General features: G+C 41.7%; 1 protein-coding gene across 1 annotated transcript in view; it reads left to right on the forward strand.

The window, feature by feature from the left end:
• VEGFD (vascular endothelial growth factor D) overlaps positions 1 to 19,842 on the forward strand; it is a 38,370-nt gene extending 18,528 nt beyond the window's left edge. The window contains exons 2-7 of the mRNA XM_060087005.1: positions 3,147 to 3,357; positions 8,163 to 8,353; positions 11,739 to 11,887; positions 13,048 to 13,148; positions 18,938 to 19,133; positions 19,716 to 19,842. Coding sequence (XP_059942988.1) covers positions 3,147 to 3,357; positions 8,163 to 8,353; positions 11,739 to 11,887; positions 13,048 to 13,148; positions 18,938 to 19,133; positions 19,716 to 19,842 — 975 coding nt within the window. The remainder of the gene's footprint in view (positions 1 to 3,146; positions 3,358 to 8,162; positions 8,354 to 11,738; positions 11,888 to 13,047; positions 13,149 to 18,937; positions 19,134 to 19,715) is intronic.
• Positions 19,843 to 27,034: the final 7,192 nt, after the last annotated feature.

Below are 27,034 nucleotides of genomic sequence, written 5' to 3' on the forward strand. Positions count from 1 at the left end.
AATACTCAGTAAGATTCTGGACCCAGGGCCCTGAGTGTCAGGGGATGCAACCACAGACCTTTAAATGAAGAAAGAAAAAACGAATCTCCCAATGAAGATGAAACTACTAAACAAAATTCCAAAGCACATAGAGGTAATGATTACTGAGAAAGACAGCCAATAAAATGAATAATCGGGATACAACTCATATATATGAAGTTAAAATATAAAACAATTTGAATACTTAAGTCTATTTGCAACCTTCAAAGAGATAAAGGACTAATATTCATAAAACAAAAATGACAAATTAGGAAAAATGTACAGAAATGAAACAAAAAGCAGATGGGAAGGAGAATAAAGTAGAAATATTTGACATTAGAAATATGGTAATTGAAATTAAAAACTTAAACTCTAGACTCACACAATTGGAGAATTGCTGATTGGGAGGAGGAACCAATTACCTGTCACACATTTAAAACATGAAGAGGAAAAAGATAAATATGAAAGCACATGTAAGATCATTAAAAGGCTCCAATACATGTCTGATACATGTTTCAAAGAAGAGAATAGAGACAATATAATACATGGAGTAATGAAAAGTAAAACAATGGAGGACATTAAGGAGTTGTTAAAAAAAAGGACAGGTGGCCTCAGATTGAAACTGCTATGAAGGTCTCTATTGCAACTTCTCAACTCTCCCATTCTAGAATAAAAGCAGCTGTAGACAATATGTAAGTAAATGGACATGGCTGTGTTCCAGTAAAACTTTATTTATAAAGACAGGCAGGCAGCAGACTAAATTATGCCAGGGGGCTGTAGTTTGACAACCGTTGATCTAGAAAATTAACCATTGTTTATATTTTCATGTATATTCCTCCAGATATTACATATATATTTAATTTGATACATATTATTAACCACAGTTAATTATATATGTATATATAGTGTACATTACACGCACATAATTTTTAAAGAGATATCATAACTGTATCGTACATGACTGGGACCACACTTGCTCTTTTGAACACCCACTTTTGGACAACTCTCAGTATCCATCATCATAGCTTAAAAAAAAAATCCCCAACAGAGGAATGGATAAAGAAGATGTACATGTATACAATGGAATATTACTCAGCCATAAAAAGGAACGAGATTGTGCCATTTGCAGAGACGTGGATGGACCTGGAGACTGTCATACGGAGTGAAGTAAGTCAGAAAGAGAAAAACAAGTATCATATATTAACAATATATGTGGAATCTAGAAAAATGATATAGATGAACTTATTTGCAAAGCAGAAATAGAGACACGTAGAGAACAAGCATATGGACACCAAGGGGAGAAAGGGGGTTGGGATGAATTGGGAGATTGGGATTGACATACATACACTAGTATGTATAAAATAGATGACTCATGAGAACCTAGTGTATAGCACAGGGAACTCAGTGCTCTGTGGTGACCTAAATAAGAAGGAAATCCAAAAAAGAGGGGATATATGTATACGTATACCTGATTCACTTTGCTGTACAGCAGAAACTAGCACAACATTGTAAACCAACTATAATAAAAATTTTAAAAGAAGAAAAAAAATCCCGCTCCCAAAACACTGCTAAATGATACAGATTTTAACTAAAGTTTTTGAGGGGCAGTGGAGGAGGATGTACATCACACCACCCAGTGTCCAGATGGAAGTCCCATTTGCTCATCTCCAGTTTTCCCCCACTGCCCCTCCCGCTGTCAGGTAGCTGACTTTCACGTCTCGCTCCACCTTTCTGTCTCAGCACCATCCTGCAGCTACACTCTTTCTTGCCTCCCTACCCTCCCTCACCCCAGCTCTAAAAAAAAACCATCCTCAGCATGCGTATGCAAACCACACAGCAGAACATAAACTCAGTAACCACAGGCTCAGCAGGAGAAAATCCACGTCCCTAACCATAGACAGACTACCTTATTGTCTCTCCAGCACATTCCAGGGAGGACTCAATTCCTTCTGTCCCAGTATACATCTGCATCATTGGTTTTGACGATCACATAGTATTCATTGTATGCATATATCATTATTTATATAACCAAGTCCCTAATTTTGAACAATTCGACTGCATACTGAAAATCTTTTATCAGCCAAGTCTTTTTTTTCCTCATAAATCCATGGGTTGTATCAGTCAATACAGTTCATGCAACTGTGTGGAAAGGAAGTTTTCAACATAAGCTCTAGAAGTGTATTTTTTCAGAAAAAAAATCACGTCTTTGGAATAGTAAACAGGTTTAAAAAGGGAAAAAAATGTTCAGAGGGTTAGAAGTCAGCAAATTCAGATTATCAGGTTCTTAAAATCTTTCCTTCTTGGGTGACTGTAGGCAGGGTCCCCAAGACTTTGTGGGTCAGCGTCTCAAATAACAGGTGAAAACAATTGTCATTGGCTCCTGCACAAAATAGTGTGATTTTAAAATCTATATTAGTTTCCTGTGGCTGCCATACTGAATTACCACAGACTTGATGGCGAAGACAAGAGAAATTTATTCTCTCGCAGTTCTGGAATCCATTTGCAAAATCAAGGTGTCAGCAGGGCCATCCTCCCTCCATCAGCTCTCGGAAAGAATCATTACTTGAGTCTTCCAGCTTCTGGTGGCTTCAGGCGACCCCTGGCTTGTGGCTGCGTTACTTTAGTCTCTGCCTCTGGCTTCATAAATCCTTCTCCTTTGTGTCTGTGTCTTCCCTCGCCTGTCTTTTATAAGGATGCTTATCTTTGTATTTAAGGTCCACCCAGATAATCCAGGATGACCTCATCTCAGGATCGTTAACTTCATTACATCTACAAAGATTCTTTTCCCAAAAAGAGTCATATTTGCAGGTTCTGGGGGTTAGGACGTGGACATGTCATTTAAACGTCCACCATTCAACCCACTACGATACTGTCTTTAAGTGTTCTGAGAACCCTGGGGGAATAAGTCGTTCCATCAATCATAAATGAACAGAATGTGAATCACAACTAGTAGATGTCATTTTTCCTAGGTACTGGTGTCCATTTCCTAGGTACTGGTTCCATAATCTAATTTCTTTTTAGCTTTACTTACATTTGTAAGTGTTAGCAATGAATATTATCAAGACAAACTAGAACTTGAGAAAGTTGCCTGTAAGCCAGTTTTTTTGTTTGTTTTGTTTCGCTTTAAGCGGGCATCCCGGTCAATGTTAGAACAATCTGAGCAGCAGATTAGGGCGGCTTCGGGTTTGGAGGAACTACTGCAGATCACCCACTTCGAGGACTGGAAGCTGTGGAGATGCCGACTGAAGCTCAAAAGTCTCACCAGCGCGGACTCTCGCTCAGCATCCCATCGGTCCACCAGGTTTGCGGCCACTTTCTATGACATTGAGACACTAAAAGGTAGGTGTGTGTGTGCGGAGGCCAATTCTTACTCTTTATCAGAGAGTAACGAATGCGCCAACTTCTTCTAAAAGTTTGAGTAGGGCGGGCACGTGTCTGGGAGAAAAAAAAAGGGGGTCTTTGGTTTCATAGCTTCAGTGTTAGTGCAGAGTCCTGGTTTCCTGTGTTTACTCCACAGAGAAGTATACCCAGTAGGATTTTGAGATCAAAATTCAACACCAAATAACACTTCCCAATATGGAAATATATTTAACTCAGAGATGTGAGGGCAAAAGGAACCCAGAAAGCCTGTTCTTAATAGAAAAAAATAATAATTGAGTTTACTTTAAAAATTAAACAACCTGGGTATTCATTAATAAGGAGCATTCTACGACCATACATACATGGAAAAAAACCAATAGATTAGGTATAGCTTTTTTATGTCTTCAAAATTCTGTGATCTTTTTTTTTTTTTTTTTTGCGGTACGCGGGCCTCTCACTGTTGTGGCCTCTCCCGTTGCGGAGCACAGGCTCCGGACGCGCAGGCTCAGCGGCCATGGCTCACGGGCCCAGCCGCTCCACGGCACGTGGTATCTTCCCAGACCGGGGCTCGAACCCGTGTCTCCTGCATCGGCAGGCGGACTCTCAACCACTGCGCCACCAGGGAAGCCCTGTGATTTTTTTTTAAAGTAAAAATGAAAAGTAGAATTTAGAAGCTGAGTTGGAATAATGCATATTGGTATTACTAAGTGAATAATGGCGGGGGAAATTCTCTAGACAAAAGAATCCAGACGCTGGACTAGAAAATAACATGATTTGAAATAAAGAGAATGCCTCTTCCCTAGTAAGGTTTGGAGGACCCTTATAAGCAAACTATTGTCTGTATGTACTGTCCTATAATGAATGACATGCTTGCCAAATACAGTTGTGCGGCCTCCAATTAGGCATTTAACTTTTTTGATGATGTGTCAAAACAGCACGAGAAACCACCGTGGCATTGATGATTTAGCATTTTAGATTTGATTAACATATGGTTACCTGGTAATGGATTGTAGCTATTGCATAATTTAAATTGACTGCTCAGCCAAAATTATTCTGTTCTTTCTCTGTAGAGTTATCTTTATTTTCTTCCGTTTGTAAAAGGACGATATCGTTGGCTGCGGGGAAGGCTGGGCATAGGTGGTATCAATACCTTAGTAGCACCAGAGCCTGGGAGTGAAGAGGATGCTTGGTGCGCATCTGTATGACTGTGTCTAAATGAGTTGAGATGGTTGGAACCATGGCCTAGAACCCAATGTAGCCAGAGATCTGAAGCTCTAGTTGTTTCTGTGTGGTGAATTAGCAAGGACTTCATGAAAGTAAAGGGATCAGACCTCATCTGGAGATTCAGGGCCTTAACCAGATTACCTGTTTGAAGGCCTGAGGCAAGCCTGGAGATGCTCTGTGAAGATGGAGATAGAGAAGCATTACCATGAAACCAAGAGGAGGTGATTTTTAAAAGTCATTCATGTCGAAATTGACATTTTCTAAGGAGGAAACCATAAAATTTTTTTAAAATATCTTTAAAAAACAAATAATATGGAATTTGCCAACTCTAAAATGGCTCTTGTTACATGGTGGGGGCGGGATCATGTAAAGTTACTTAGTAAGTTAGAAGCAGCAAATAATTAAATCGGTGTGGTATCCCAATTATAATTTGTTATAACTCTCCCTCATGGATTTCAGGGTAATTCCCTGAGGAAGAGCAGTCCTGCTGGGCAGTAGTAGTGAAAGTAGAGGTATGAAGCCTTTGCTCAGTGTCATTGGTCATAGTTCCACACAATGTTCTGACTTTGAAAACTTAGTTTTATAAAAAAGAAAATAGAGGGGCTTCCCTGGTGGCGCAGTGGTTGAGAGTCCGCCTGCCGATGCAGGGGACGCGGGTTCGTGCCCCGGTCCGGGAGGATCCCACATGCCGCGGAGCGGCTGGGCCCGTGAGCCATGGCCGCTGAGCCTGCGCGTCCGGAGCCTGTGCTCCGCAACGGGAGAGGCCACAGCAGTGAGAGGCCCGCGTACCAAAAAAAAAAAAAAAAAAGAAAAGAAAATAGAAAGCAACATTTAAATAGCATTTTAAGCAAGGAATGTTTTTATAGCTTGATTACTTGTTTTTTTCAAGGATTTATGATTAATAATAGTGAATTAAATAGTACCTAACTGGGTAATTTATCTCTCATGTTTACAACCTTCAGACTCTATATATAAATACTCATAATCGGACATTTTAAACGGTTTCTTGGACTAGAAGATTTTATGATGAATAAACAGAGTTTAGGTAAATTGTGTAGTATATGCAGTGCTTTTCAGCCAGCCAAACGTATTTTGTGTTTTCAGTGATTGAAGAAAGCAACATGTGAGGAAATCTGAGATTAGTGGGTGGAAAAGGAAAAAGGCTGTGGAAAAGATGTTTTAAGAGAATAATTTAGAGACTAGCGTCAGATCTGCAGCAATGATGTTTTATCTGTATCCTCCAGATAGAAGTTCTCTCTATCCCTTCTGGTAGAAACACGTTCACATATACGGGAATTCAGAATCTGGGCAGAGACCATTTACAAATTTTTGAAGATGGGGTAAAAATAGAGAAGAGTTTACGTATCACTGTGTAACACATTACCCCAAAACTTAGCTGCTTCAGACAACATTTTTTATTGCACAGTTTCGGTGGTTCAGAATTGCAGACATAGCCTCAGTTGGAATCTCTCCTTCAGGGTCTCTCCGGAGGCTGCAGTCAAGGTGTCAGCTTGGGTCACAGGCAGCATCTCAAGGTTCAGTTGGGGCCAGATGTGCCTCCAAGTTCACTCAGAGGTTGTTGGCAAGATTCAGTTCCAGACAGGCTGTTGGACTGAGGGTCCCAGCTCCACACTGGTGGTTAGGTAGAGGCCACCCTCAGCTCCCTGCCATGTGGGCCTTTCCAACATGATGACTTGCTTCATCCAAGCCTGCAAGCTGAGAAGGCAAAAGAGTGCCAGCGAGAGATGGTGATTGCTAGCAAGATGGAGATCAGTCTTTGTTAACCTAATCGTGGCAGTGCCATCCCATCACTCTTGCTGTATTCTCTTCATAACATTCGGGTCACTAGGTCCAGCCCACACGCAGAGGAGGGGATTATACAGGGTGTGAACACCAGGAGGTGGACGTGATGGAGGGTCAGATTAGAAGCTGCCAACCACTAAGGGTTTTCACCACTCCCCTCTACCCCAGTGTATAATCAACTCTACAATTCTATGGCAAACTAAAAGAAAGTCTTTAAATATTGTCTTTATCATAAAATTGAATCATTTCCCAAAAACGTCTGTAGAAAGGCTACGCAACATTAAGTATCAAAGCATCAAAATCTAATTTAAAAAAAATAAACTTTGAGAGAAAAGCGAGTATGTTTTACAAGAATGGTATGTAACCTTCTTTGATTGCCCGAGGCTTGTTTCTTTTTCCCACAAATTAGCTAGAATGGCCAGAATATTGCTCCTTTCATCAAAATGAAGCAGCTTGGGCTTCCCTGGTGGTGCAGTGGTTAGGAGTCCGCCTGCCAGCAGGGGACATGGGTTTGAGCCCTGGTCTGGGAGGATCCCACGTGCCGCGGAGCAGCTAAGCCTGTGTGCCACAACTACTGAGCCTGCGCTCTAGAGCCCACGAGCCACAACTACTGAGCCTGTGTGCCACAACTACTGAAGCCCGTGCGCCTAGAGCCCAAGCTCCGCAACAGGAGAGGCCAACGTGGTGAGAGGCCCACGCACCGCAACAAAGAGCAGTCCCCGCTCAACACAACTAGAGAAAGCCCACGTGCAGCAACAAAGACCCAATACAGCCAAAAATAAATAAATAAATAAATATTTTTTTTTAAAAAATGAACCAGCTTATTTCGTCATTTGACAGAAACATCAGTATTGGGCATTTGCAAATGAGAACACTCTGACTTGAGGAAAGACTAGTTCCACTTAGCTTTTTTCTTTTTTTTGCGGAACACGGGCCTCTCACTGCTGTGGCCTCTCCCGTTGCGGAGTACAGGCTCCGGACGTGCAGGCTCAGCGGCCATGGCTCACGGGCCTAGCCACTCTGCGGCATGTGGGATCTTCCCAGACCGGGTCGTGAACCCGTGTCCTCTGCATCGGCAGGTGGACTCTCAACCACTGAGCCACCAGGGAAGCCCCCACTTAACTTTTCATTCATGTGTTTGCCATATATAGTTAGTTAAGCAACCAATAGAAAGGTATTTCTTTTTTTAAAAAATTTTCTGTTTTATTTTTTTGGCTGCACTGCACGGCTTGTGGGATCTTAAGTTCCCCGACCAGGGACTGAACCCGCACCCTCAGCAGTGAAAGCATGGAGTCCTAACCACTGGACCGCCAGGGAATTCCCGAAACGTATTTCTTAATGGTGCTAAAACCTGCCCACACCTGGCTTCAAGGAGAAGAAATGCTATCCAGCTGTGTCCTGTAAATTGCTTAATAAATAATGCTTACATGTCATTGCTTTATGTGCATCCATTTACTTCCTTACTAGCAGGCTTCTCCAGATGTACCCGACGTAGTTATATCCAGAACATGGTGTTCATCACCAACGGCAAGTAGAATTAGAGTCTACGAAGGGATCGTATAAATGGGAAGGAACGCAGATTTTGGTTGTAAATTTTCTGCAAACAATCCTTGGTTAAAGGACTGACCCCAAATACCCATCTAGTGAAATCACCAAGCACTGCACTTGTGAGAATGACGGTGTTGAGTGTAACCCTGGCACACGTGGGCATGGCAGGGCCCTTTGTTCTGCTGGCCCAACGAGCTGCCTTTCCGCAGTTATAGATGAGGAATGGCAAAGGACACAGTGCAGCCCTCGAGAGACGTGCGTGGAGGTGGCCAGCGAGCTGGGGAGAAGCACTGACACGTTCTTCAAGCCCCCCTGCGTGAACGTGTTCCGGTGTGGCGGCTGCTGCAATGAAGAGAGCCTCGTCTGTGTCAACACCAGCACCTCGTACGTTTCCAAACAGGTATGAGGACATCAGCCCTCTCTGGAGCCCTGACGCTGATAGTGTCGACAGCTACAGCTCAGCTGATTGCCAAGCACTGTCTCAACGCTTTATGTGTGTCATCTCATATAACCCTGAGATAAGCTAAATGGGTAGCTTATCATCTTCCTTTATAGATAAGGAAATGGAGGCTCAAAGAGGTAGCTTGTGGCAGAGCTGGGATTCAAATCCAGGTGACTCCAAAGCCTGAACCCTTGTCAGCTGCTGTCTCTCTGATGCTATAATGTCAAGGATCAGAAAATCATATGGAAGTTACTAGAACAGACGTTTAAAGGATCGAAGATAGCCACACTGACTTGTGTATTCATTAGGTTCCGTGTTGTTCAAATGGAGTGAGTGAGAAGAGTTCAGTGATGGGTGGGGGAAGGAGAAAGGGCTGGTGAAGTACCCAGAGCTGGCAGAAAGGGAGAGCTGTTCCCACCCTTAGACTGAAGAGGCAAGAGGATGGAGGGGTTATGGGAACCGAGAGAGGAAATGGAGAAGCGGGCTGCAGGACTGGCTGGAGGAGGGGCAGCCACTGCCAACCCTTAGCCCGGCAGGGGGGGCGGGCAAGAGGGCCTATAGATCCATTCCATGGAGGTCAGCATCCTGGGATACAGCCCAGTGGGGAAGGAAGGAAAGAGGATGGCGTCTCCGGAGGCACACAGGGAAAATATCTAGCACAAAAGACCTTTGAAAATAATCCTCCAGTCCCCATGAAAGAAATAATTCTTCCCTCTCCATCTTATAAAATTCCTTTTGCTCAGTAGATAAGTTTTTGATTCTGTCGCTACCATATTGTAATGAAATGTAATAAACGTGGCATAGAAGAGCAGTAATAACAAACTTAGCAAAACATTAAAAAGCTGTAAGTCAAACTACATTCCTTTTGGTTCTGTGTCGCAAATTCCTCACGCGTATTGGTATATTCATTTAATTGTCACATTTGCCTCTACAATATAGCCTCATGATTGTGAAAAGAGGTAGCGCAATAAAATTACCTATGCACTGAATATACCCATGTTAGGTAATTATCTTAATTGGATGGAAAGAATGGAATCCTGATTTGTTTGATACTAGGTTAACTTATCCTTAATTTTCCCCCTACTTAAAATATCCCTTAAACTGAAGAGTTTCTTTTTCTAAATTCTTTTAGAGAATCTTGGAACTTGTAAAAATTCTGACCTCTGCTGTTTGACAGTCAGGGAAAAAAATGACATAAGTATGGCTAAGCATCAACTGTCAGTGGAAACAAAGCTTGCATAACGTAAGAGACTTTAGTTCATGACCGTGTTCTACCCTAGAGTATAGCTGAAAAATTTCGCAAGAAGATGAAGTTCATGCAAAATAAACACTCTAAAAACACCCTCTTACTTAGACTCATGGAAGTGCCATTACATATAAAAAGGTCAGGCTAAACACAACTTTAATGGATTGCTTCCACTTAACAGTAGATAATGGAGCATTTTGACTGCTGTCCTCAACAAATGAGTAGTTTTAAAGAATGTGCTTAAGTGTAAATGTACAGCAGTTTTTCTTTCCAAATATGCATATTTGAACATTGTAATAGTGGTTTTTTTTAAAAGAAAAACTACCTGTCATCCCAAAGTTATGGACTGTTCAGTGAAATACATCTTAGAAACTAAGTGAATAAATGAACACTCTATGTAGTAAGGACTACATGGAATGCTGATTGAATGGACAGAGCATTAAAATCAAGTTGAAACGCATCCATACATCAGAGAGCCTCTCTAGAAACAAAGTAACTGATATTCTCAGCAAGTAAATTTTGCTTGCGGAGATCCCATCTTGCTTCCTCTGGTCACAGCAATTTCATTCCAAAAAGTAATAAGGCATATTCTTAAGAGTATCCCCTCTAGCTCTAGAGTAGACTGCCTAGGTTCAAATCCCTACTCTTCCAATCAATAGTTATATGGCCTTAGGCAAGTTATATAACCTCTCTGTACGTCTGTTTCTTCACCTGTAGAGTTGGAGGGGGGTAATTAAAAAAACCCTCCCTATAATGTTGTTACAAGGGTAAATGAATTAATATAAAAGTGCTTACAACAGGGGCTAGCATATAGAAACATAGAATGATATTCATGTTACCTATCATTGTTTGGGCATGATGGTCTTGTATCAGCCAGTTATTACTATATAATGCTGCATAATAAACACCCTAAAACTTAGTGGCTTCAAACAACGATGGCTTTTTCTCATTCATGTATCTGAGATTCATTTAGTTTAGAGTGGGCTCAGTTGGGCTTGGTGGCAAGCTGCAGGTTGAGTCCAGGTCTGGTCCCTGTGTCTCGTATCCCTTAGACCAGCAAGCCTGCCAGATCATGCTCTTCACATGGCTAGAGCAAATGCATGCACACACAGTTCAAGTCTGTGCTTGTGTCATGTCTGCTAATGTCCTCTCAACCAAAGCAAGTCACATGGCCAAGTCCAAAGTCAAGGAACAGAAAACTATATTCCTCCAATGGAGATGGCACGGGAAGAGATAAGTAAATCGTTTTGAGCAGTGATCTGTTCACCATGGTTGCAAAGAAACTTCATAGCTATAATTTCATTTAATCCTTACAATTCACACTCAGGCTGAAAGCAGGAGCAGGGAACATTTTACAAGGTTACCATTTTACAAGGTCACCATTTTACAAGTGTTCTAGGGACACCAAAAATTTAAGAGATTTGACAAAACTTAAATACTTGATAAAGTTGGTTAAGGCCCTGGTCTTCTGACACCCAGCCCAGAATTCTTTCCTTCATGCCAGCCCTTAGCCTTATTAATTCTGTTTTTTTTTAAATTTTATTGAAGTATAGCTGATTTACAATGTTGTGTTAATTTCGGTTGTACAGCAAAGTGACTCAGTTATACACATATATATTCTTCTTTATATTCTTTTCCGTTATGGTTTATTACAGGTCATTGAATATAGTTCCCTGTGCTATACAGTAAGACCTTGTTGTTTATCCATCCTATATATAATAGTTTGCATATTAGCTCTATTCTTTTTTTTTAACATCTTTATTGGAGTATAATTGCTTTACAGTGGTGTGTTAGTTTCTGCTTTATAACAAAGTGAATCAGTTATACATATACATATGTTCCCATATCTCTTCCCTCTTGCGTCTCCCTCCCTCCCACCCTCCCTATCCCACCCCTATAGGCGGTCACAAAGCACCGAGCTGATCTCCCTGTGCTATGCGGCTGCTTCCCACTAGCTATCTATTTTACGTTGGTAGTGTATTCTTAATGGACGACTTTGCTAAAGTCATTACCGTAAGGGACAAAGGCAAAAATGCAGACTGTAGAAATTATTCTTATTTTGTAAATATGCATTATAGTTCTCTTTCTCTGCTCTAGCTCTTTGAGATATCAGTACCTTTGACATCAGTACCTGAATTAGTGCCTGTTAAAGTTGCCAACCATACAGGTTGTAAGTGCTTGCCAACAGCTCCCCGCCATCCGTACTCAATTATTAGAAGATCCATCCAGATCCCAGAAGAAGATCGGTAAGCATTTCTTAGACTTCTTCATGCTTGTTCTTGCCTTGGCTAAAGCTGTGTGTGGAGAATAGTTCATTAATTACAGAGTCATCGCTCTCTCTTCAAGCTCTTTGTCTTTTAGGTTCTAACCCAGATCTACGGGTAATAACTATTTGGCAAGTATATTTTTTATGACGTGTTACATGTATATTGCAGTAGGATCAGAAAGTTCAGTGGTTTTGAACTCAGCATGTCAAGCTGTGGGCACGTTTGTTCTTAATATGCATAGTCTGATGCAGTTGTAAAACTCTACTCCAGACTCCAATTTGGCATCTGTTCCTCATTCCAGAACAAGCATTAGGTAAAACCCATTTCAGGCTGTTTACATATTTAAGTCCCGAAGTTAGGAGGGGGAAAGAAGGCTCCTGGAGTCGTTGGGGAGTGGCGCAACTGTGTGCATCTGATTCTGGCATTTTTTAAGCCTTCCTGTTAAGTCGACCAAATGGGAAATATTATTTTAAATGAAAAATGACTTAAATTTAATTTGCCTAGACATTTTCTTGTGAGTATTTTGTGATTCTTTATGAGACAAATTATGACACCCTCAAGTGTCCTGAAATCAAAGGTAAGAATCATTGATTTGGGGAAAAAGAATTTGCTACAGAGAAACAAAAGGGCAAATCACAACTATTGAATAAAAATATAAAGTAATTAAGTTGGACACTTAGATCTTGCAAAAGTAAAGGAGTAAACGCACTGTGTGAGTGCCAGGTAGAAAAGAAAGCTCATAATAAAGGAACATTTATCCTCCAGATTTTCCTGCTGTCCTGGCCAGTGTTCTTATCTCCGTTTTACAGACATAATGCTTAGGAGCTGGGTTAGAACACTATTCACTTGGGGTAAATAAGCTCTGTTGACAGCTAATTTACATAGTTTTTAACACCAATCCTCTTAAAAAGAGTATACCTTTCCAAAATTACAGTTTGGTTTCCAAACGTTTCCACAGAGAATATTTGTAATTACAGAATTACTATCTAATAACATGCTGTTCATAAATATGAATTAAGCTCCTTAAAAATCTTCACTATTCTCCACTCGGAAATGTATTCAACATTTAAAAAAAATGTTCCAAAGGTATGACTACCCTTGAAAGCTTTAAAATCTGATTTATTGTTTTCTCCTCCTAGCTGTTCCCATTCCAAGAAACTCTGTCCTATTGACATGCTCTGGGACAGCAACAAATGTAAATGTGTTTTACAGGAGGAGAATCCACTCACCGGAATGGAAGGTAATCACAGCAGTGGTGAAATGATAATAGTAATAATAATAATAACAACAACAATAGCAACTAGTATTTATTGACCAAGCGATCTTGTAAGCCTTTTATATGTATCAACTCATTTAATCCTCCCAATAATCCTATAATGTATGATTAATATCCCTTTTTTTTTACAATTACAAAATGGACACACCAAAATGTCTAGTAACTTTCTAGACACACAGCCAAGAGTGATAGAAGCAGTGAGATTCCAGAGACCTCTGTGCTATAATTATATAGTAAGTCTACCAATGCCTCGTTCTGCCTTTTAATCTTAAAGACCCAAATGATTAGAGCATCCCCAAACATTGAATTTGAAAGGGGATGATAACCTTTAATGAAAGCCACTTCAGAATGAAACACGAGTCAACCACATTTTACTAAGTTATTTATATAAAAGTCCTACAGGAATGTAAGGTCATTTTGGACGTGTTGGTTTTTTTCAACTGTGTCATGTGGAAACATGCCAATAATTTGAAAAAAATGGGGAATAAGAGAAGACTTCTTCTGAAACGAGGGCAAAGTAAAAGCAAAACACGGCTATTGGGCTCAGGGGAGTTGGGAACCAGATGAGCTAGGCTCTCATCACTGCACATAACTTACAATGCTCTGATTTTTGATTATGAACATCTGGCTGAAAGTGAATCCACTTTTTATTGACTTCTGAGAGAACTTGACGTGATTCCACTGTAAAGATCGTAAGGAATCATGCAATTTGAACCTTGCTTGTTTCCAACTGTGATCTACAAGCAACATTAGTAAGGATTAAGCTCTAAGGAATCTGTCCTAGAAACTGTAAATAACAAGCTATTCCCTATGCTTCTGTCTCTCAGCTTCCAAGTGTTTTCATGAAAGCTCAACCCAGGGTTTGAGGGAATCTTAAAGTTCATGTAGTTTAAATGCCCATGCAGATCTTTTTTAAAAATTGAAGTATAGTTGACTTACAGTGTTTCAGGTGTAGAGCAAAGTGATTCAGTTTTATATATATATATTCTTTTTCAGATTATTTTCCATTATAAGTTATTGAATATAGTTCCCTGTGCTATACGGTAAGTCCTTGTTGTATATCTGTTTTGTATATAGTAGTGTGTGTATGTTAATCCCAAACTCCTAATTTATCCTCTCCCCCCTTTCCTTTTGGTAACCATAAGTTTGTTTTCTATGTCCGTGAGTCTGTTTCTGTTTTGTAGATAAGTTCATCTGTATCATTTTTTTAGATTCCACATATAAGTGATATCATATGATATTTGTCTTTCTCTGACTTACTTCGCTGAGTATGATAATCTCTGGGTCCATCCATGTTGCTGCAAATGGCATTATTTAATTCTCTTTTATGACTGAGTAGTATTCCATTGTATATATGTGCCACACCTTCTTTATCCATTCCTCTGTTGATGGACATTTAGGTTGCTTTCATGTCTTGGCTATTCTAAGTAGTGCTGACATTGGGGTGCATGTACCTTTTCAAATTAGAGTTTTCGTCTTTTCTGGATATATGCTCAGGAGTGGGATTGCTGGGTCCTACAGTAACTCTGTAAATGCCCATGCCAATCTTGAATGTCATGTACATCCTTCCCACCAAGTCTTCAGCCATCCTCTGCTAGGAAGTACATCAGTCGTGGGGAAACTTGACAAACCCACTGAGGCATCCCCAGTTACACTGGGCACACTCTTGTTGCTAATAAACTATATTGAACCTGAATCTGTCTCTCTCTCTGTCTAGAAGAGTGCTGTCCAATGGAATTACAGTGAGAGTCACATATGCAACTTACATTTTATAGTACTCACATTAAAAAGGTTAAAAGAAACAGATGAAATTAATTTTAATGTTTTACTTAGTCTAATATATAAAAAATACTCTCATTTCAACACGCAAGCAATATAAGATTTATCAAGGGTATACCCTTCATTCTTTGTGCTAAGTCTTTGAAATCCAGTGTATATTTTACACTTAGAGCACATCTCAATTCACACTTGCCATTTCATGTGCATTCTGGCCCGTAGCCAGCATGTTGGATAGCCCAGCTCTAGAGCATCAACTTGTTACTTCAGCTTTACCCTATGGAACCATGTAAAACCAATCTAATTCTTTCTCCATGTGACCCATTTTTAAACTGTGTTAGAAAGTTATTATGTGGAATCCAAAAAATGGTACAAATGAACTTATCTACAAAATGGAAATAGAGTCACAGATGTAGAAAACAAACTTACGGTTACCAAGGGGGAAGGGGGGAGGGATAAATTGGGAGACTGGGATTGGCATATACACAGTATTGTACATAAAATAGGTAACTGATAAGGACCTGCTGTACAGCACAGGGAACTCTACTCAGTACTCTGTAATGGCCTATATGGGAAAAGAATCTAAAGAAGAGTAGATATAGGTGTAACTGATTCACTTTGCCATACACCTGAAACTAACACAACATTGTAAATCAACTATTCTCCAATAAAAAAATTTTTAAAAAGAAAGTTATTGTGGAAAGCTGTATATATAGAACTTAAAGGCTGTTCTAATCAAGCTTTCCCTGGTACACAGCTCCTGGGAGAGAGATTTGTACTTTGGAGGTTTACACGCAAGACTGCTTTCAAAGGTGACGGGTCGGGGGCAGGACTGGGCAGAGGGAGAAGTTGAACCGTGTTGCAGTTGCTGAGAGGCGTTAGCCAAGCCTGTGGGGAGCTGAAACTGGGACAGCCCGTGGGGGGATGCTTCAAATTGAGGCAAAGGGGCAGGGTCCTATGGACTCGTCACTGGATAAGGGCTGCCTCAGAGAGGGGATATAACCTTGGGTGAGGCAGCTTCTTTCCGCTGAAGGTAATTCCTGGGGAGGGACTTAGCCGGCGCCCATGCGTGTTGAGGGCAGGAAGAGTAGTGGAGAAAGAGAGGAGTGTTCTGAGCCAGGGGAAAATGAGCGCTCAGGGCTGGAAGTGAAAGACCGCAGCGCGTCTGGCTGCTGGAAGACGGTCAGCATGGTGGGGACGTTACAGGAGGGGGCTGGGTAGATGTGAGAGAGGAAGCTGGAGAGGTTCACAGGGGACCCTTGTAAAGCGTGTCCCAGAGCTTGGATGTGATGCTAAACGCAAAAGGAAACCACTCAACTGGTTTAAGTGGACAGTGACAGCACCAGTTAGAATTTTAACAGAATCAACCGAGTGACAGTGTACAAGAGGATGGGTTGGCCGGGGGCAGGCAAGGAGGAAGGGGACCTTTTGGGAAGTTGTGGCAATGATGGAAGTGAGAGGCACGGGGTAGCCTGGATCACTTCCCATCACTTCTCATTTTCATCTCCTGCAACTCGGTTAATGTGGGCCAAGTTCATGGTCACTTCTCCAGTGGCTTCGTCAAACCGATGACATATATTGAGCTTACTGTTCACTAAATACTTTTTCTTCCCACACATGTGGCTATTAAGCCAGCTGCCTTTTCTACAATAACTTCTCTTCCCTGGATGAGCATATGTGAGTTAGTGAATCCAAGTCCAATTTAATTTCATCTTGTTAGATTCAGGCCACTGCTCTAAACTGTTTTAAAAAACAAACAGACAAACAAGAAAACTAATACCAAAAAAAGAAAAAAAAATTAGGGAGTCCTGATTCTAGATTTTAAATTCCTCAAGATACCCACAAATTCAAGAATTGACTTGGAAAAATTCCATCACTTTATTGATTTAAAATAATAAATGGAACAAGGCTGAGGACCTAACACATTGGTATCCCACCATCAACTTCCCTAGGATTGAAATTGATATACAACACATCGGATATCACCCTTAGCCAGTTACCGCTTCACTCAGCTCTCCTACGTCCATTCTCTGTCACTTTCAACTTATCTATAAGGATTGAGGTCAGCCACTGCCAACTACCTTGCTGAAGTTCAGCAAATACCTGGTAGACTGTGTTTCCCTAAACCACTGGCTCCAAGAATGGAGTTGGGACAGCCTGAAGTGTTCTAAGTGAATCTCTACTGCCACCTAGTGATCCATGCAAATCTTTTAGGAGCTTCTATCTAGTCTCATCTTGCCCCAAAGTGACACCTGGCATCTGCATATGGCTTGCAAAGCTTACCTTTTTCCTCTCCACACAATTCAGAATGGAGGATCCTCAGATCTAGCCTTTCAATACCCATTCCACATGAGCCCTCAAAGATCATCAGTCACAGAGCAGTTAAGACTATGAGATTGGATGACATGAGATTGCCATTTTGATATATCATTAATGGCCAGATATTGGCAAGACCATATGCCTTAACCCAATGTCTTGGAATGCTAGATGGGATTCTTCAGAATCTCCGTATATCGGCCTGCTTCAGGACCCTTGTATTACAACAAATAAACTCAGCAAATGTTTATCAAGTGCCTATTTTATGCCAGAACGATGAGACCTGATCCCTATAACCTTTAGGATTTTTTCATTAACAGAGGAAACATAGAAATAAACAGACAAATGTAAGCAGTACCAGAAAGGACAGAATGGAAATATGCACAGGGTAGAGCCCTTAACTAAATTTGAAGTTGGGAAAGGTATCAGGGGGAAAGGATGACTAGCAAAGGGAACGACAAGGCGAAAAGCATGGGGTTGAGAGACCCTGACATGTCACGAAAACAGAAAGTACTATAATTTGGTACGGAGGAGCATAGGATACATGAGAGAGAGACAGAAGATGAGTCTGGAAGGTTGATAGGGTCCAGCTCATGGAGGGTCTCTTTTGTCTTGGTGGGGAAATTGACTCTTATTGGGAAAGAGAGAACCTTTTAAGGTAATTAAAGCAGTAGAGCAGGGACTTCCCTGGTGGCGCAGTGGTTAAGAATCAGCCTGCCAATGCAGGGGACACGGGTTTGATTCCTGGTCCGGGAAGATCCTACATGCCGCAGAACAACTAAGCCCATGGACCACAACTACTGAGCCTGCGCTCTGGAGCCCACGAGCCACAACTATTGAGCCCTCGTGCCTAGAGCCCGTGCTCCACAACAAGAGAAGCCACCACAATGAGAAGCCCGCGCACCGCAACGAAGAGTAGCCCCCGCTCACAGCAACTAGAGAAAGCCCGCGTGCAGCAACGAAAGACCCAACACAGCCAAAAATAAATAAATTTAAAAAAATAAAGCAGTAGTGACATGATTAGATTTGCATTTGATATTGTGGAGAATGGATTGAAAGGGTAAAACTTGTGGTGGTGGTGAAGTGAGTGAGTGGCATTTGCACAAAAAGTACAAGGTACTGACTGAATTGAGGCCGTGGCAGTGATGATGAAAAAGCACAAATTCAGGGAGCAGAACTGGGCGGACATGGTAATTAGATTCAACATGGCGGGTGAGCCAGGAGTGACGCACCGATCACTAAGTGAGGCAAAGTGGGAGAGGAGCAGGTTTGGGGAAGAAACTCAACACTTGGCTTTCCTCCAAGCCTTTCAAGAATGCTGAGGTGACACTGTCAAGTTCTTCCAAAGTTTCTGTCTCCTCTGTTTTTTGCAATGAGTTTCAACTCGATGATCAGAATTGGACACGGAGTAGTAGTTATCCAGTTGTTTTGTATATTTTCTAGAAGAAATATCGGTCAGCTAAGTGTGTCAAAAACCTCTCAGACCCTCCTCTCTCAGCTGATCATGTTTTCCAACAGATGTCTGTGGAATCAAAGTTCATTGTCATTGCTGTATCCTTTATATTAGTATTATGATCTGCGGTGAGGAAATACATCACTGTTTCTACCCATAGCCTGGAAGGTGTGAGGTGTATTTTTTGACCAACACTTTTTCCATTTAGATCACACTCATCTCCAGGAGCTGGCTCTCTGCGGTCCACACATGAAGTTTGATGAGGATCGTTGCGAGTGTGTCTGTAAAACGCCATGTCCCAGAGATCTCATCCAGCACCCAGAGAACTGCAGTTGCATTGAGTGCAGAGAAACTCTGGTGAGCTGCTGCCAGAAGCACAAGATATTTCACCCAGACACCTGCAGGTGAATGGCTTTTTGCACTTTCGCCTAAATTTGGCCCATTGACATTTAATGTAAATACCATTTAGATTTGGTGGGCTTCCTTATTAAGCCAATTTTATTGTTCAATGCCAAGCCCCCTTTTTGATAGTAAAACAGAGGTTTGGCAACTACAGAATAAGTATATAGAGTGATGACTGATTGTGAAATCAAGAAAATCCTGCCTGCTATTGTTGGCTTATGGATCTTAAGCAAAAACTAAAGTTGATGAAATTTCAACAATTATTATTTCAGATCAGCTGACTCTTTAGCTCAATCTCTCTCTCAGTATATATCCACATATGTTTGCTTTTTTTCTTTGAGGAAGGGGATGTCATTGGATTTATATAGCAAGAACTTTACTGATGAATAGAACACTTAGAAGTTAGCAATTGTGCTTTAATAGATTTTGAAACCATGTGGGGTAACCATCCAGGATTTTATATTGACATTTTAAATATGTATCTGGAAAATTTACTTTGAAAACGTAATCAAATCAGATCAGAGTTTTTCCTTGGAACTTAGTCCTTGATTCTGAATTCTCATGTTTATTTTCTTTTGTAACAGCTGTGAGGACAGATGCCCCTTTCACATGAGAACCTGTGCAAATGGAAAACCAGCATGTCCAAAGCATTGCCGCTTTCCAAAGGAGAAAAGGGCCGCCCATGGGCTCCACGATCGAGAAAATCCTTGATTCAGCCTTGATCCCCAGTTCCCCATCCCTGTCGTTTTAAACAGCATGCTGCTTTGCCAAGTTGCTGTCACTGTTCCAGTTGTTAGAAAAAAAATCCGTTTTACATAGTACTATGGTGAATCCAGAAGGACCTTCCATTAAACACCAGGTGAGGATTCCCTGGCTCTCTGACAGGTGTCTTCTAACTGAAGATGCTCTGCACACCAAGGAATGGAGAGTGAAAAAGGTTTGATCATCATGGAATGACAGGTACCATGTGATTAATTACTCAGAGCAGATGAGGCAATTTGCATAGTCTTCGAGTCCTTTGCTAATTGCAACTCTCTTGTGAATTATTCTGATTCTTTCTTATGCCGATTTTGATTTGTATGATCAGCACTGATTATCCGATTACTGTCCAGCTTGTAGTTTTGAGTTTACCAAACTACTGCCTGTTGTTTCATATTTAAGTGTATTTAAAGAAAATAAACACATTATTCAAGCCAGAGAATTTCATGTGTTATTTAATATGCTACTGCTCTAAATTTTATGCTAAAGAAAAAATATTTTACAGAGAGAAAGGAATTCAGAAGTGGGAGGTGTGGGAGAGACAAGAACACAATAAAACTAGACTCCACTTTTGGGAAACCGAAAGAATAGCTCTCAGAAGGTTTAAGGTTCTAAACGAGGTTAAATAAGTGTGACCCCCAAATCAGCTGGACATCAGTCTTTCCTTTGAGATTCAGTTTACCTTGACTTGACCCCCAGTTGAACTTGACTTGATGGAGGAGAGCCCACTGGTGCCCCTGACATCTTTGCGGGTGTATATTTCTTCCGGCCACCTCCAGCTCCACGTTTCTGCACTTATTCAACTATCAGTCTCATTCACATCTCAGTTCTCAGGGCCACATGATTCATCTCTCTTTTCCACAGCTACCCAGGAAGGGAGCACAAGCCTTTTTCCTTTGCTTTTTTGCTCAAATACTCCCACAAATAACTTGTTGATGGTGTAGATTTACTGAAAAGTTTGGTAAAACAGAGGGAATTTAGCAGCTCTAGCAGAACTAAGTTACTTAGCAAATAACTTAAAAACTGATGCTCTCCAAGCATCTTGCATAGATATGTAGGTAGGTAGGTAGATAGATAGATGATAGATACACACATAATCCATTACATTTATTGCACAGTTTTGTAAATAGTTATGTTCATGTTATCTCCCCACTACTCTGTGACCTCTTTACGATTGGAACTGTGTCCTGATCAAACTTGTGCAACCCAAGTTTCTCAGGCCAGACCATGTGGAGCAGTACAATAATAAGGAGATAAAGAACGATAAACATAGCAAAAAACTGTATTGTTTCTCCTGGAGCCGAATGGTAGAATGCTTGGATCCTGTCTCAAATCCCCGCCCTTCCTCTCTCAGGGCTCCTAAGCAGTTCCCGTGTTCTTCCCTCCTTTGCTCAAGTTCTCTCAGAGCCTGTGGCTCTGGGCCCTCTGCTTCCTTCCTGGCCTTAGCTCTCAGCCCCTACCCTGGGGACACAGCTGATCTTGACCTTGCCTGGGACCAGTCCCCACAGTGCAGCCATTACCATGGCCTCATCATTTACTGGTGTTGGCCCAATCACTCCTGTCCTGTCACTGTCCCTTCTGTCCTCACTTTATGACCTTCATGTCGGTGGGCCTTCTTTCTTCTAGTTGTACTGTTTGATTCTCAGGCTTCTGAAAGGGCTCACAGGTAACTTAGTTTCTTAAATGTATTAGCATTCAGCTTCTCGCTCTCTCCCTTCATTCAGTTTCTACCACTCTCCCCTCCTCAGTAGTATTTGGTTAAATTCCCTTGAGAGCTGGGGCAGCAGACAGTCCAAGGGACTCTGCTCAATTAAGAGTCACTTTGCTCATCTTGACTGGTTAAAAAGAGAGGTCGAATCCCAGACAAGGAGAAAAGACTTGAGTTGAAGGACAGGCTCTGCCACTTAATTGCATTATGAGGCCAAGCCACCTCATGGTGCCTTAACTTCCTCTCCTGCTAAATGCATGAGTGATAATCTCATCTCCCTGTATCTCAGAGTTGTTAATTTCACTCCATAAATGAAAACAATTGGAAAAATACAATGTACTTTACATATTAAAGGGATTATCTGCCAAAAGAGAAGCATGACTGTGAGCACAATTCTTGGCTTATACTGGATTCCTGGATCTGCCCTAAAACCAACTCAAACCATATTTTGGTTAGTGGCTCTGGCTCCCTAATTGCCATTTAGATGGAGATGTTATAGGGAATTCTGGACAAAATATATGAGATCTGGCTTTTCACTTCCAAAACCTGTCCCCCTGCTTTCTCCCCAACCATCACTAACCACCAAGAGACTTGGACTTGGATCCCCGAGGCTAGGTCTCGGCTGGGATGGTCCTTAGGGTGGAGGTGGCGGAACTGGCCTATTGCCTTATTAGAGTTCACTGGTCATCGTACAGGAATATTTGTCATACTAATAGCTTTGGAACGTGAGCTGCAATTTTTCAACCCACAAAATTGTGTTGCAAAATAAAAATATGTGAGAAAGCCTCGAGAGCTTAAAGCAAACACAATAAATGCCAGCGATGCATGATGTCCCTGATTATCTAAGCCACAAGGCCAGCAAATGCATTAATAGGACAGCGCGGATCATAAATCTGTGACTACAGCAGTGTGGTGGGAGACCCTTTGGAGGTGGAAACAGATTGGATCGCATAATGGTCAGAGTTGGATGAGATTAAAATACTGCCTGAGATACTTGACTTTAAAGGAGATGACACAAATAATCCATTTTAAGACTTTTAAGGAAAGAAAGAGTTGGGTGAAAATTGTGAGCTTAACGGATTTGGTCATTTGCTCAACAAGAGCTGGACTTTGTCTAATTTACTCATAATCCTCAGTGTGGGAACAATGTCTTGCATGCAGTGGGTGCCTAATAAATGATTATTTAGTTAATAGTGAAGTATTGATTCTGTGACCAGTGAATGGGAACTCATCTGCCACTGGCATGCCCAAGGTGAACTCTTATTCTCCAGGGCTTCTCTCCAGGTGGCTTTTCATCATTCAGTATCTTGCCCGAGTTTCTTCACAGCATAGCCACTGGCTTTCAAAAGGAGAGCTTCCAACAGGACATGCCTCAGTGCATAAGCACATATTAAGCTTCTGCTGCATCTCATTTACCGATGTCCCATTGGCCAAGTGAGTCACATGGCCAAGCCTAGAGTTGATGTGGGAAGGGATTAGACAAGGGTGTGAACATAGGAAAATGGTTCATTGAAGGCCACCATGTAACAGTCTCCCACAGGGTTGGTTCCTGTCTCTAGCCACACATGGAGACCTGTTAGTCTCTATTGTTTTACAAGAGCTGAACCCTCGTCAGTGTCTTCCTGCTTCCACATACAGAGTACAGGACCTACGTGGCTTGGTTCTGATCACCATTTTGCACTTTGGTTCTGTTTCTGATACATGGAAATATTTAGGATCTTCTTTTAATCCCAGCTATAACATGAATTTTCTCATTTATGTCTCTTGTTTTTCTCTTTGAGGCACAATGAGAAGAGAGGAATCTCAAAATATTAATTGAAAATGTCATCTTGGCTGGAAGTCTGGCTCAGCATCAAATCCATTTTCCGTAGTAAGATCCTCTATCAGTTTACTCCAACCTTCCCTGGAAATACCACCCTTCTCCTATCTGAACCCTTCCCCTTCTCTCCCACTGTGAAGTTGCACAACAGCATTCACTGGACAGTCAGCATCCAGCTCTGTACCCTGGTCACGTTGTTCTTGGAATAATCTTGCTCCCAGCAGTTGCATGAGCACTCTTTACTTCCATGAGCTAAATGCTGGCAGCCAGAAATACTCCTTCCCTCTGAACTCCCAGTATTTTTCTTGTATTTCTTTTGTGGCATTTATCGCTTCCTACCTTTTATCATAGATATTTACATATGCCTTAACTTTGCCTTGTTTCCTTGCTGGTAAAGCTCATGCCAGTTTTTCCCTGCCTTGTGCCTTATATATATAGATAGTGGGCTCTCCATAAAAATTCATTGCCTTCCCACTCCAAAATTATCCAAGAGCTAATTTACGTATGAATTTGCAAAGAGTTGAATTTCAAGGGAAGGTGATATCTACTTTTATTTTATACCTTCTCAATTTATAGGTCATTTTATACTACCACTGGTACTGATTGCCCTCAGAGTCTATTAAGTGCAATCAGAAGGCACTGCGTGTAAGTATTTTAGTCTAACTTTAGTGGTTTATAAGAAAATTCTCTAAAGACATACCCTGATGCCATACATTTAGGCAGCACACTATAATTAGAATTATCCCCAGATTTATAGCTTCATCCTGCTCTACAACTTTCTTTTGACGTTTAGAAAATAGCCTTAAATCGTGACCTTAAGGTTTAACTGACTAAAAGTGGAGTCTCATACCCATGTGAGATGGTGAGCCATGTACAGAATCATGATTTATTTGCCTTTTAATGTTCAGCGCCTAGATCAGAGACGAACATGATGAATGTTCAGTGTTTCCAGACTTTGTTGGAACCATAGACTTTGTTGGAAGAGCCTGTAGGTTTGTCAACCCCTCCACCCCAGAGGCTCGGCAACAGGGTGCCTTTATTAATACCTATTTATAAAGGTCAGCCTATTCTACAGTATTTAAAATACAAAGAACCTTTCAAGGAAAGTAGATTGCTTTTTACCATTGGTAAAAGGTATATAAAAGCTAGAAAAGATGAAAAGCTTTTAAAACACACTATGTTTAATACTCCCTGTATTCCCCACAAAGCCTTTTATAGACTAGGCACTCAGGAAATGTTTGATGATGAAGATAGAAAATATTTATTCTCTTTTGAAAATAGCTCATACATTTTTTGAAGGAGTATTGGCATCAGGATCTTGGAAGATTCACGGTAGAATTTCAAACGTGTATTGTGATCAGAACTATGGCAGTGGCAAGCCAGGAGTTCAGTAAATGAGGCTTAACCCTCACTTATACAATACCTTCCAGGATTTCTGCACAGTAGTTATTGTCTTAATACGTATTGCAGAGATGAAGAGACCAAAGCAATGCTGCACCACCTGGTAGTGTTGGTGTTATCTGTGAAACCAACTGCAAATTATTTAGCTTGAATAAATATCCTTGAGTCTTCATCACTTTTATTCTCTGATGCTTCAATATTAACACAGGGCAGAGTATCTATTCCCACTTGAGCCTTACTCATTAAAGTTAGCTCATTAATACACTTTGAATTCTACAGCCAAAGTGCTCTTTTTAAAAAATATATATATTTTTAAAATTTATTAATTTATTTATCTTTGGCTGCGTTGGGTCTTCGTTGCTGTGCATGGGCTTCCTGTAGTTGCAGCAAGCGGGGGCTCCTCTTTGTTGCGGTGCGCAGGCTTCTCATTGCGGTGGCTTCTCTTGTTGTGGAGCACGGGCTCTAGGCACTCAGATTTCAGTAGTTGTGGCACATGGGCTCAGTAGTTGTGGCTCACGGGCTCTAGAGCGCAGGCTCAGTAGTTGTGGCACACGGGCTTAGCTGCTCTGCGGCATGTGGGATCTTCCCAGACCAGGGCTCGAACCCATGTTCCCTGCATTGGCAGGCAGATTCTTAACCACTGCGCCACCAGGGAAGCCCCAAAGTGCTCTTTGAATTATATAGCAGTGCACTGTAATTTTTATAAGGCGCACCCCTTGACATTTTTTCAATACATTTTATTGGGTATACGTGTCAGGGATTGTGCAGGCATAGAATAAAGGAATTCATTAATACAGCTAAAACGTATTCAGGGTCTAGTACCAGGAACAGACCCTGCTTCTGTTTACTCCCTGGCTGGGAAGGCAGACATTTAACAAGCAAATACAAATGCCAATTTTCAGAAAGCAGTCCACGTGAGATCCCAAGAAGACACAAGTCTCCAAGGATCAGGTTGAGGAAGAAGGCGGGGGAGGGGGTGTGAGGGGGAACAGGCAAACAAATTGAATATCACCTGATAAACGCTATACCAGCATATGGCCAAAGTGCTGTCAAAATACAAAAGAGGGAGGATTTAATTCTCTCCAGAAGTTTGGGTAGGGCATCAGAAAGGAGCCGAAATCTTCAGGGATGAACAGGCTTTCTGCAAGCTTAAAATGGGTGCTGGTAACGATGGTGGTGATGGTGCTCAGGAAGGCATTTGCTCCGCTGGGGAACCCTGTGTACCCACTGTGAGGGGTGGATGACCATCAGACCACTTACAGTGATTCATTAGCCTCTTGGCCAAGCACCACCATAGCCAGCTGAACCAGTTTGAATGGGAGTTGATATTTCAGGTCAGACCTCAGGTTTTTTTCCTCCAGAGTGGAGGGTTGCCAGGTAGAATGAAACATACCCAGTTAAATCTGAATTTCAGATAAACAACGAATAATTTTTAAGTAAAGACCCCAATATTTGGGACATACTTATATTTAAAAATATTTGTTTATTTGAAATTCAAATTACTAAAAACTTTGACTTGACTTTTTATTTGTGTATTTTATTTACTACATCAGGCAATCCTACCAGAGTGGTAAGAAACTGGTGGGTCTGCTGTGGCACAGATAATAAATAACAAACAAAACGCCACCACGACCCCAGCTTTCTGTAGCCTTCCCAGCCAAAAGTCTCTCCAGTTAGAAGCCAGAGAGAACAGACTTCCAGAAAAGAGACGCTGTACCTAGACAACCAAGGCGCGAACCCACCCGACGGTCCGCAAGACCCGCGTTTAGAAGGGCGGTGCATCCTGGGAGTGAGTTTTCTAAGTTCGGATTCGCCTCCGAAGGCCACGGGACTACAACTCCCAGGAGCGCCAAAGGGTCGCTGCGAGGCACGCTGGGAGTACTGGTTTTACCCCGTCGAAGGGTCCTGGTGGGCTGCTTGTGGAACAAGAGACCAATGCCGATTTTTAGAGAATCTCAATATTAAGAATTCATATAAAAGGTTAAACCTAGGATTAGTGCTTTCAATACAGAGAAAACAAGTCTTCCGGAACATAGTGGCAACTGTGCAGGCGCCCGCTGACGTTACACCCCGCGCTGAAGGGTGGGGACTGAGCGTCGCTCCTGCATGTGACCCCAGCGCCTCTTTGTGATTGGCTGTTCCGGGGGCGCGGCGCTCGGGCGCGGACGCCCCTGATTGGTGCTTCGGGGCAGTGGGGCGGGACTCCGGCTGCAGCC

Source organism: Mesoplodon densirostris, chromosome X, assembly GCF_025265405.1.
Source record: "Mesoplodon densirostris isolate mMesDen1 chromosome X, mMesDen1 primary haplotype, whole genome shotgun sequence".
Lineage (NCBI taxonomy): Eukaryota > Metazoa > Chordata > Mammalia > Artiodactyla > Ziphiidae > Mesoplodon > Mesoplodon densirostris.